A 13,262-nucleotide genomic window follows, 5' to 3' on the forward strand; every position below is an offset into this window, starting at 1 on the left:
GAACCTGTGTCCCCTGCATCGGCAGGCGGACTCTCAACCACTGCGCCACCAGGGAAGCCCCATGCTGTATTTTTTTTCTTTTTGGATATGGTTATTTGTAATTGCATTTTGGCCATTTAAAAATTATTCATGTAAATAATTTAGAGTCTAGTTGCTCTTACCTTCCATCAGGGAATTTTTGTTTGTTTCAACCAGATGATTGAGGGCGCTAAACCAAGGTTATTTTTGACAGACTCAAGGTCGAGAGGAGCAAAAAGTGGGACATCAAGGCCAGTCAATGTTAAGCATCATTGTGACACTTTTCACTGAGAATTAGAAGAACTACATCCTAGAACAAGGATGAGCTGGAAATAAGACAGTTCTTGCAGAGACATCATGGACCTAGACTCATTTTTCTTTGTATTTCTCCTTTAGTGTTAGTAGGGTTTCTTGAAAATATTGCCTGATGTCTTTTATTAGTGTTGGAAAATTCTCAACCATTATAATTGTACTTCAGATATTATTTTTGTCCCATTATCTTTACCTTTTCTTGTTAGGCTCTAATTAACATACATTAGTCCTTTAAAAGATGTACCATATGTCACTGTTGTTCTTTTTTTTTTTTAATTCTTTTTTTGTTCAGTTTGTTTTGTTCTTCAGTTTGAGTATTTTCTATGATCTTTAATTCTGTTCAGTAATACTCTATTCTGCTATTTCAGATATTCCTTTTATTCCAGTTCTACAGTTTTTAATTTATTTTGTTTATAAATTCCAATGCTTTTGTGAAATTTTTCATTTTTAATCTACTTTGTCTTCCATTTATTTTATGTATATCTTATTTTCAAGCTTTACTGAAAAATAAAAAGTATATACATTTAGGTTGTATGACATGATTTTTATCAAGATGTAAAATGTGAAGATTTAATCTTTGTATACGTTTTGAAATGATTACCACAATCAAGTTAACACACACATCAACTCACATAGATACCGTTTTTTCGTTTGTTTTTTGGTGAGAAACTTAAGATTTACTCACTTACCAGATTTCAAGTATACAATAAGTATTATTAATTATAAGCACATTGCTGTATATTATATCCCCAAACTTATTCATCTTATAAAGATGAAAGTTTATACCCTTTGACCCATCCTCTGGTCACTGCCAATGACCACTCTAACTCTCTGGTTCTATGAATTTGCCTTTTTTAGTTTCAACATGTAAGTGAGATCATACATATTTATCTTTCTGTATCTGGCTTATTTCACTAAGAATGATGATGTCTTCCAGGTTCATCCATGCCGTCTCAAAGGACAGGATTTCCTTCTTTTTTTTTCTTTTTTTTTTTGTCTTTTTTCTCTTTATGCATGATTGAACATTTAGGTTGTTTCCATATATTGGCTGTTTTGAATAATGCTGCAGTGAACATGGGAGTGCAGATATCTTTTCAAGATATTGATTTCATTTCCTTTGGGAATGTACCCAGATGTTGAGCATCTTTCCATGTAGCTGTTGGCCATCTATATGTTTGCTTTGGAAAAATGTTTATTCAGATAATCTGCCCATTTTTTAATCTGATTTTTTTTTTTTTGCTATTGAGTTGTATGAGTATTGTATTTTGCATATTAACCCCTTTTCAGAGATATGATTTGTAAATATCTTCTCCCACTTAGTAGCCTGCCTTTTCATTTTGTTGATGGTTTCCTTTGCTGTGCAGAAGAATTTTAGTGTGCTGTAGTCCCACTTGTTTATTTTTGCTTCTGTTGACTTTGCTTTGGAGTCAGATCTAAAAATTCATCACCAAAATTAATATCAAGGGGCTTATTGCCTATGTTTTCTTCTAGGAGTTTTATGGTTTCAGGTCTTGCATTCAAGTCTCTAATACATTTTGAGTTAATTATTGTGTATGGTGTGAGATAGTGGTCCAGTTTCATTCTTTTGCATGTGGCTGTCCAGTTTTTCCCACCACCATTTATTGAAGAGACTGTCTTTTTCCCATTTTATATTACTGCCTCCTTTGGCATGGATCAGTTGACCGTGTAAGTGTGGGTTTATTTCTGGGTTCTATATTTTGTTCCATTGATCTATGTGTCTGCCTTTGTACCAGTACCATATTGTTTAAAAAAAAATTTTTAATTCAGGTATAATTGACATACATTATATTAGTTTCAGGTGTAAAACAGAGTGATTTGGTATTTGTATATATTGCAAAATGATCACCACAAAAATTCTAGTTAACGTCTATCACCATAAATATAGAATTTAATACTGTTTTGATTACTACAGCTTTGTAGTATAATTTGAAATCAAGGAGCATGATACCTCCAGCTTTACTCTTATTTCTCAAGATTGCTTCAGCTATTTGGGGTCCTTTGTGCTTCCATTCAAATTTTAGGATGTTTGTATTATTTTTGTTAAAATTGCCATTGGAATTTTGAAAGGGAGTGCACTGAATCTGTAGATGGCTATGGGTAAAATGGACATTTTAACAATATTAATTCTTCCAGTCCATGAGTGTGGAATATCTTTCCATTTATTTGTGTCTTCCGCAATTTCTTTCATCACCATCTTCTAGTTTTCAGTGTACAATTTTTTCATATCCTTGGTTAAATTTATTCCTCGGTATTTTGTTCTTTTTAATACAATTGTACATGGGAATGCTTCCTTAATTTCTCTTACTGATAGTGCGTTATTAATGTACAGAAACACAACAGACTTCTTTGTATTGATTGTGGGTCTAGAAACTCTACTGAATTCATATATTAGTTATAACAGGTTTTTGTGTGTGTGTGTAGTTTTAGGATTTTTCTCTGTATAATATCGTTATCTGCCAATGGTGACAGTTTTCTTCTTTTTTCCTAGTTTGGATCTCTTTTATGTATTTTTTCTTGCCTAATTGCTCTGGCTAGGAGTTGTATAAAAGTGGTGATAGCTCAGATTCTTGTCTTATTCCTGACCTTGGAGGAATAGCTTTTCTGCTTTTTACCATTGAATGTGATGTTAGCTGTGGGCTTGTCGTATATGGCCTTTATTATGTTGATGTATGTTTCCTCCACACCTGAGAGTTTTTAAAAATCATAAATGGATGTTGAATTTTGTCTGTTTTCTATTCATTATCCTTGTTTCTTGTTTCTTCTTGAAATCTTCCACACTCCTTTTTGTTTTTTCTGCCTTCTGTGGTTTTAATTGCCTTCTGTGGTTTTATATTATTCCATTTTCTCTCCTTTCTAGAACATCAATTACATTAAAAATCTTTAAGCAGTTACCCTAGAGTTTACAGTATATATTTACAACTAATTTTGTTGTAATCTAGTTTGAATTGACTAGAGTAAACTAACTTAACTCAAGTAGGAGAAACTAATCTAGATTGAAAGATTTTTTTAAGGTTACCTGGGATATGTTTTCATCAGGTATGGAAATACATGCAGACATGAAAATGACTGTCATTCAGGAAGAAATTTATCATACGGTTCCCTAGAAATAAGAAATATGCCATGCCATGCGGAGGCCACATAAGGAAGCACCAGGTTTGGTCAGGAAGCATAGGAGGTAGGGGGCAAATGTGGGCAAGAGCCTCTATTGTGGTTTTTTTGGGAAGAAACAGGAGAGACAGGGTAAGCAGGTCTAGGGTTGGCTAGTTTCAGCAGTCCATGATGCATAGAGGCTGTCCTTAGTTGTCTGGTACCTAGCCCTGGTGTGATTTTGGCAGGTGGATAGTGGCCTGGTGTATGTGAGTCTGATAAAGCAGACTTTATCAGACTGTCAGGTGGTAGGGTATATGGGCTCTGGATTGATTGGTTTGCATATGAAAGGTGAGTTGTCTACTATCTGAAGTAATTGGATAACCCTAAGAAGGGCAGTCCTCTAGGTTGGTAAGGCCCTAGATATGAAAGCTTCGGAATACAGAAAATGGTGATGTTAATAAAGTTAGTCGTGTCGTGGTTTGAAATATGATCAAACCTTTGGCATAATAAGACACTTTTAGAGAGTAGAGCCTAAGTTTAGCTAAACAGCATAGAGAACATTTTATTATGAGAGTAAAAAGGAGAAACAGAAGTAGACGTATAAGGAATTCTTGTAGACCAGCTCATAACTAAATTTCCCATTTGTATAACATTAGCCAAGGAAATAGATCTGAAATTTCTGGAGTCTCTAAGAGCATCTTTGTGCAGTTGTAAATTGTGTTAAAAATTCTATATGTGTGTTTCTTGACAATAATATCCTGGTGTATTTTGGGGTAAAAGTGGCAAGTCAGGCAGTTTATGTTGTTGGAGAGTATCAGCTGATTAGTTTGGTAAAGTATATATAAAGATTGATGGTATTTGTATGTACCCAAAGGGAAGAGGTGGTTGTAGTCATGGTCAGAGTTGCAGGGTGGGAGTAGTAGGAGAAGGGACTGGGGAGTGAGTGCTCCTCTCCCTAGGGTCCAGGGGTTCATGATACAAGGCAGGTGACTCCTAGGGAAAGCAATAATCTCCACCAGTGTTTAGAATGGCACAGAGAGACATGGAGTGTAGGGATATATGGTTTGATAGAGGACAAAAAAGTATACCCTTGTCATGGGCTACACAGACAGCTGCTCAGGAAACACAATAGAGCCCCTAATATCGAAGTAAGAAAACCAGTACATTTCTTGTGTGCAATTTGTGCCTTGGGAGAGGCAGTCCACGAGCCTGCCTGGGGTGGAAGTTTTAGTGTCTGAGGGGAAGTTGTCTCCGTGCAGGATGCAGAGTCATCTCCAACAGGCAGGTCTTAAGCTGGAGTGATGTCATCTGAGGTAATAACATCTCTAGCAGCGAGTTCCTGGGCCAGGGCAATGTTGTTTGGGGTGTGGTGCTAGGATATCCTTTTTAAGCTGATCCCCACTTGAATGAACGCAGGTTTTATTTTTGTGGCTCTGTGGTATTAAAATGGTGCTGAAGTACTTGTGTAATTTGAAGGCAATGTTGGGCCTGTGACTTCAATTTATAAATATCTGTTAACTCGAGGGGCTTGTGGGTGCACAGCGAGCAGAAGTGATATTGACATCTGTGCAGAGCCTGACTGGCACAGCCCAAGTTAGCTGTGGCTGGATCTAAAAGTGTCCAACAGTCTAGGGTTTTGCCTTATTAGGTGATGAGAAGAGTTCTGTTATAAATAGGTTTTAGATTTTATGACCTGATTTTGGTGTATGTGGTTAATAGGAGGGCAGGTTGTTTGCCATTTAAAATATTTATACCCGTGTTTAGGGCTCCATAATTATGCTGGAGGCAGGCACCCTAATTTGGCCAGCCAGTATGGGCCTTTTGCCTCAGTTGTTGGTTTGGTTGTTGACAGGCAAGCTGGTGAAGTCTTTTGGTTGTAAGGTTTGTATTATCCAAACTCAGTGGCATGTGGGCCTCAGCATTTGCCACGTCTGGCTGAAATAATGGCTTACTTGGAGGATTTGGGCCTCCAGATTGCAAACCAATAAAAACACTCAGATCAATGGTAATGAGATGAACAGTCAACAGAATGTTGTACAGCTGCACTTGAGAGGTTTTGTTTTTGTTTTTCATTTGTTTTTGTGGTGGTGGAAGTTCAGGCTCAAATGGGTCTCATGTCAAATTAGCAGCTGCCTGGACCAGGAGGAAATCTATGGTTAATAGACCTCAGGATGGTATGTACCTGGATCTGGTCTCCAACCCTTATGGGGTGGGGCAAGATAAAATATTTACAGCAGTAGGGGAGACATAGTTAAAGGCGCTCCTGTACAGTGAGTCTTCATATACATGGAGGCCAGACATAAGCCCCTTTAAATATAGGGAAGGAAAAGGGAAAAATGTTTTAAAGTTTGTGTGAAGTGTGTGTCAGACAAGCGTCCTTGAATTAAGAGACATTAATAGCTTGGCCAATATAGACACCCATTTAAGGGTCCATTTGTTGGATTTGAAAAGGAATTATTTAAGGAAACTGTTATGTCTCTCAATTGAACCAGCTATCTGAGACCTGTTGGGGACAATGAAAGTTATATTGAATGCCTTTTCCAATAGAGTGGCATTGTGTCTTCTGAGAAACGAAATGTGTTCCTTGGTTACTATTAATATTGTCTGTAACTATGAAGGGAATAAAGTGTGTCCTGGCAAGGGCTTCTGTTTGGTTCTAAGAACTGCTTTTGATCAAAAGCTGGGGTGCAGGAAGGAGGGATTGCTTGAGTTCAAGCAGTCTTCCAGTAAACAAAATTGCTCTCTACGCTCTGAAGGTGGACTGAAGTGTCTGATGCGTCAGCTGATTGTTGTTTTCTACCTCTCAGTGGCTGTGGTTGAACAACAAGCAACCCAGGGCAATATGCGGAATGGAAACTTAGAAACATCTTCATGGGTCAGTTAATCTTCTCCCCTGAACTGTGCTTTACTTGCCACTCCCTCACAATGCCATCTTGCTCTTGGTCCATCAAGTACCAACAACTTTTTAAAAACTACTATTTTTAGAGCAGTTTTAGGTTCACAGCACCATTGAGAAGAAGGTGCATAGATTATCAATGTATCCCTTGCCCCTACACTTGCATAACCTTCTTCGTTATCACCATCACTCACCAGAGGGTTATACTTATTGCAATTGATAAACGTACATTGACCCATTAAAAATCACCCAAAGTTCATAATTTGCCTTAGGGTTCAATGTTGGTGGTGTACTTTCTACGGATTTGGTCAAATAATGATATGTGCCCATCATTATGGTATCATACACAGTATTTTCACTGCCTTAAAAATCCTCTGTGCTCTCTGCCAATTAATTTCTCCCCTCCCCACCTGCAGCCGTGGATCTTTTGTCTCCATAACTTTTTTTCCAGGATGTCATATAGTTGGAGTCATATAGTATATAGTCTCTGCAGGTTGGCTTCTCTCGCTTAGTAACATGCATTTAAATTTCCTCGGTGTCTTTTCATGACCTTGTAGCTCATTTCTTTTTAGTGCTGAATAATATTCTATTGTCTGAAACATGCCACAGTTTATCTGTTCACCTGCTGAGGGACATCATGGATGCTTGCAAGTTGTGGCAGTTATGAATAAAACTGCTATAAACTTCTGTGCAGATAATAGAAATGTTTCAAAGGAAAACAGCAATACCTATTGAGGGTGTATTAGTTATCTATTGCTATGTAACTGATTGTACCAAACCTTAGCACATGAAAACAACACAGTTCTGTGGGTCAGGAATCTAGGAACAGCTTAGTTGGTGAAAACAAGATGTCAGCTAGGGCTGTAATTATCTCAAGGTTCAACACAGAGGGGATTTGCTTCCAAGCTCAGTCATGTGACTATTGGAAGACCTCAGAAAAAGTTTCCAAGCTCACTCACGAGGACCTCTCCACAGGCCTACTTCATGACAAAGTAGCTACCTTCCCCCAGAGCGAATGAGAGAGAGAGAGACGTAGAATCCAAGAAGTCAGTCTTTTAATAACTTATCTTGGAAATGATGACCCATCACTTCTGCTATATTCAGTTAATTAGAAGCAAGTCAGTAAGTCCAGCCTACACTCAATGGAGTGGGGATACACGGGATCATAAATACCAGGAGGCAGGGACCCATTTTAGAGACTGTATACTACAAAGAGAATGTAGGATTGATTATTAAAATAAAAGATTAAAAGCATCTTGTTTAAAATAATCCAAAGAAGCGATATAGTGTGGTGTTTAAACTCTATTAGATTTGCTAAGATAGCTGGTATTGTCATTACGTAATAGTATCTTGAAATTAAACTGTAGTGTTACTCATCCATCCGTGTTTAATAATACTTACATAACTAGTACAATTGTGTCTACGTTAAGTATCTTGGCTGCATTAATGAATTTTAAAAATGAGTTTTATATTTGGTAGTGTATATATGTCCATGCCACTCTCTCACTTTGTCACAGCTTACCCTTCCCCCTCCCCATATCCACAAGTCCATTCTCTAGTAGGTCTGTGTCTTTAATCCTGTGGGAAGCAGCCACATAGCACAGGGAGATCAGCTCCGTGCTTTGTGACCACCTAGAGGGGTGGGATAGGGAGGGTGGGAGGGAGGGAGATGCAAGAGGAAAGAGATATGGGAACATATATATATGTATAACTGATTCACTTTGTTATAAATTAGAAACTAACACACCATTGTAAAGCAATTATACTCCAATAAAGATGTTTAAAAAATGAGTTTTATGTATGAATGTTTGATTATAGTAAGTAACTTTTTATAACTGAATAAGATTCTTAGCTAACTATTTTTCTTTTATTTTCCTTATATTTAGTATTCAGAGGGTTTATCCTTGGAGTCATATGCTCTCAGTATTGTGCAGTTGCTTGGCCTTAACATGGGAATGAGTTATGATAATACTGAGATCTGCCATTGTTCAGGAGATGTTTGCGCAATGTCACCAAAAGCTGTGTAAGATCATTTTCTTTATTAAACACACAGTATACTTAAAAATTGTTTTTTGGTTAGGGACTTTATATTTCTATAACCAAACTGAATTAATTGACAATTATAGAACACTATATCCTACACTAGGATGCGCATTCTTTTCAAGTGCAGATGGAACACACGCCAAAATAAGACCCAGCACTCCCTCAGGCCTCTCCATGCCTGGGGACATTCTCTTCCTCCTTCCTACCTTCCAGAGTCTGGCTTGTATTTTTCTCTGCTGGCTAGATTGAAGGTGCCCTCTGGGGACAAGCCATATGAATTGTGTGATTTTAGTGATTCTATTTAAAGTTAAGTGCCTTGATACTGGCATTATACAATATAAGGATGAACAGTACAATTCAAGTTAAAAATGTATCTTTTTTTAATTTAGAAAGACATCAAGTCACAAATAAGTAAAACTATGCCCCACTGAGAGAGAGACTACTGAAGAAAAAGGCTTTTTCAAAATTTTAGTATCACTGATAATACTTTAAAAACAATTTTGAAATCAGGTAGTACAAATCCCCAAGTTTTTTCATCTTTTCCCAAATTGTTTTGTTTATTCTAGGTCCTTTGTAGTTTCATATATATTTTATTATCAAATTTCCAATTTTTATGAAAACTGTTGAGAGTTTTAAAAATTGAAGTATAGTTTATTTACAACATTATGGTAGTTCCAGGTATACAGCATAGTGATTCAGTATATTTACAGATTATATTCCATTATAAGTTATTACAAGATAATGGCTATAATTCCCTGTGCTATATATTTACTGTATCCTTGTTGCTTATCTGTTTTATACATACTAGTTTATATCTCTTAATGCCCTACTCCTAACTTGCTCCTCCCCTCCTCCCTCTCCCCTTTGGTAACCCCTTGTTTGTTTTCTGTATCTGTGAGTCTACTTCTGTTTTGCATATGTGTTCTTTTGTACTATTTTTTAGTTACCACATATAAGCGATACCATATGGTATTTGTCTTTCTCTATTTGACTTACTTCACTTAGTATGACAAATACCATACAGTATTTGTCTTTCTCTGTTTGACTTACTTCATTTAGTATGATAGTCTCTAGATCCATCCTTGTTGCTGCAAATGGAAGAATTTCATTCATTTTTATGGCTGAGTAATATTCTATACCATATCTTTTTCATCCATTCATCTGTGGATGGGCATTTGGGTTGCTTCCATATCTTGGGTATTATAAATAGTCAATTTTGGGAGAGTTACCATCTTAACAATACTGAGTCTTTTAATTCTTGAATCTGGTATATGTCTTCATTTATTTAGGTCTTTAATTTTCCCCAGCAATGTATGGTATTTTACAGTTTACATGTCTTGTACTTGTTTTGTTATATTTATTCTTAAACATTTTATTCTTTTTTGCTATTTTGAAAAGAACTGTTTTCTTAATTTCATTTTCAGAGTGCTCATTGCTAGTACATAGAAATATAATTTTTGTATGTTGACTTTGTGTGCTGCAAACTTCCTAAACTCAACAGAAATTCCAGGAGATTTTATTTGTTGATTACTTAAGATTTTCTGTAAACAATATCTTGTTGTCCATGAATAAGAACAGCTTTATGTTTTCCTCTCCATCTATTTTTGTGTAATTCCTTTTTCTTGCTTAATTGCACTTGAAATAAATTCAGCCCAATGTGAATCGACCTGGTGAGAGTGGGTACCCTTGCCTTGTTACCAATCTTAGGTATAGTTTTTTTTTTTTTAAATAAATGTCTTCTCTTCTAAAACTGTGTCTTTTATTCCCTGTAAATTGTGTTGTTTTATTTTTCTTCATCATTCCAATAACTATCTGACTTATTTCATATACCTATTTCCTGATGTTTATACTTTTGGCCCCTAGCAGGCACTTGGTCTACGTTTCACTACACACCAGTTGCCTAGAAGAGTGCTTGGTAAATGTTTCCAATAATGACCTTTTAGCTCAGTATTCTTATTATTTCATTTTGTCCTGTGATGACTGAATCTATGTTATCCCAAATATCTGTGAAGGCACAAAGTAGATAATAACTAAATTACTTCTTCTCTGTGTGAAATTGTTTCTCAAAGGAATATCCTTTCATCACCTTTTTGAGTGTTGTATTTATATACACTATAAAAAATCAACTTTTGAGGTACGATTTGTCTACAATAAAATTCATACACTTTAAACTTTAAGTGTACAAGTTTATGACATAAATATATACAAATTACTGAACCAGTGTCAGTCAGGCTATGCAACATTTCCATTTCCACAGAAAGTTCTTTTGTGATCCTTGGCTGTCCTTTTTACCTTCCATCCTGCCCCAGTCAACAGCTGATCTGATTTCTATCACTACAATTGGTTTTACTGGCTCTAGAACATTAGGTAAATTGGATGATATGCACTCTCTTTTGAGTGTTCACTCTGTAAGGCTGTAATTTCTCTGAATTATTTAATTAATTAATTGAATATATTTATAATGGTTCCTTTCAAGTATTTGCCAAATCTAACACCTGGGCCATCTCAGTGTTGCTTACTATTGACTGCTTTTTTATTGACTATGGTTTACATTTTCTTATTTCTTTGTATGATTATTATTAGTAGTAGCATATTGGATATTGTTTGATAGTACAATAGAAAGCCTAGATTCTCATTACCTTCCTCTGAAAAGCATTGATTCTTTTTCTACCAGGCAATTCAGTTATTGGGTAATCATTTTAAATTTTATGTGCTTGGTTTTATACTTCATTAACATGAGTCTATAGAAAACTCAAGGCATTTCCAAACCCCTCTAAAATGGCAGGCCTGAACTTCCAAACTTGGTTTCCTCTGGGGATGTTGTCAGGGCTTGAGTTTAGGCTCTAACTGTTAGGACTGATACAGAGTAGATTTTAGTGTAGGGCAGAGGTCAGCCAACAATGATCTATAGGCTAAATTTGGCTGCCTGCCTGTTTTGTAAATTCATTTTATAGGCTTACTGTTTTATGTGTTCTTCATGGCTGCTTTTGCACTACAGTGGCAGAGTTGAGTAGCTACAACAGAGCATATGGCATATAAGCCTATAATATTTACTGTGTGGCCCTTCACAGATAAGTTTGTCAGCTACTGGTCTAGGGCATAGTCTTTACTCTTAAATTGTATTCTTTCTAGGGTTTTAGTTGGATGCTGATATATTAGCAGACTACTAACAACTTTCTCACTCCATTAGGACAGGTATTCCTCTTGTCCCTCCCATGGTATAAATCAAACAACAGATTCTTGTTTGAAAAATGCCTAATTACAGAGAGCAAAAGTTCTAAAATATACTTTTAAAGATAATACAGACATGTTCATATTGATATTTACAGAAAAAATACAAAAATGATATTAAATAAATAAAAAGTATATTAAATACCTAGGCCAAAAATTTTAAATTCAGTTGTTTGGCACTAAGAAGGTAAATAAAGAGTAACACAGTTCCTATGTTTAAACAATTAATAAAGATTTTAGGACAGGTAAATAATTGGTCTTCTTTAAAACAGGATGAATGGCAAAAGATTTTGGAATTTTTTTTTCATTACAAGAATTTTCTTGGTGAAATTTAAAAAGTGTGTTAAAAATGTTAGTATTTTTTAAATACTTTTATATTTTTAAACGTGTGCTTATTGTTATCCATGAGAATAATGCTCTTTAAATCTCTCTTGAAAACATCATACATTAGGAGAAATGTAGAGTTATACAGCAATAATTTTTGTCATACCCCTTTTTTTTTTATATTTTAGGCTATCTGAGGGTATAAAGGATTTTAGCACTTGTAGCTTGGATGACTTTAAATATTTTGCTGCACATTCTGGCCTTGAATGTCTTCATAAAATCCTTCCTGTTGAGCCAGTTTACAAACAGAGGCAGACGTGTGGCAATGGAAAGTTGGAATCGGGTGAAGAATGTGATTGCGGCACTTTACAGGTTAGTGGAAATTTTTTCAAAAATATTTTTTACTTCCTGTATATGTGAGTACGAGGTGGAAAAGAAGACCTTGTCTTTTAGAAGAAAAATTTTGAAAAATACCTTCTTTGGGGAAGATGGAAGCCTTTAAGTTTCCTAATTTTGCCATTTTTTGAAGTGGGGAGCAAACATCCTTTAGTTAATATTTGTCTTCAAATATTGTCTTCCTAAATACTTTAGTGTATGCATCAGCTCTAATCTTATAATTAGTGACCACAAAGAGTGTATAAGGAGTTGCAGAAATATGCCTTTAACTACAAGCAGTAACAAAAAGACAAGAACATCTAAAGACTATAGACTATATAGCAAAATGCATCGTTTGCTATTATACGGAAAAAAAGTTTTGTATGGACAGGTTATGTTTCCCTTCAACACTGCAGTGGATGCTCCTGCCATTGCAGTAAGGGAAGATAAAGAAACACAAAGAAACACACAGTGAAACTGCAGTAAGGCACGAAAAAGAAACAGTGAGTGGAAAGGAAGATTAAAACTGTCTAATCAAATTCAACTTGGCCACGTGATTGGAGAATCCTAAACAATCTACCCCCGAAGTCTGCTAAAGCTAATTAATGAATGCACGTGAACCCAAATTCCATGGAGTTCTATGTATAAACAATGAACAAATGTAAAATGAACTAAAATGTACAATTCCATATACATTGTTTCAAAAACATGAAATAGAGATAAATTTAACAGAATACGTGCAAGACCTGTACAATGAAAACTCACATTGCTCAGAGAAATGAAAGAAGATCGAGAGGGAGACATATCCCACTTTCATGGATTGGAAGACACAATATTGCCAAGATGTCAGCTCTACATCAACACTCCACACAATCCCAATCCCAACCCCACCATCGTTCTGTGGAAATTGACAAGCTGATACTATAATATATATGGAAATGCAAAGGACCTA

The 13,262-nt window shown here is 35.8% G+C and overlaps 1 protein-coding gene across 3 annotated transcripts in view; it reads left to right on the forward strand.

The window, feature by feature from the left end:
- The window catches only part of LOC115840615 (disintegrin and metalloproteinase domain-containing protein 5-like), a 132,001-nt gene that overhangs the window by 36,646 nt on the left and 82,093 nt on the right, over positions 1–13,262 (forward strand). For all 3 annotated transcript variants that reach the window (XM_070044614.1, XM_030833848.2, XM_060291482.1), the window contains 2 exons: positions 8,224–8,360; positions 12,124–12,307. In XM_070044614.1, coding sequence (XP_069900715.1) covers positions 8,224–8,360; positions 12,124–12,307 — 321 coding nt within the window. The remainder of the gene's footprint in view (positions 1–8,223; positions 8,361–12,123; positions 12,308–13,262) is intronic.

This window comes from Globicephala melas, chromosome 21, assembly GCF_963455315.2.
Source record: "Globicephala melas chromosome 21, mGloMel1.2, whole genome shotgun sequence".
Classification (NCBI taxonomy): domain Eukaryota; kingdom Metazoa; phylum Chordata; class Mammalia; order Artiodactyla; family Delphinidae; genus Globicephala; species Globicephala melas.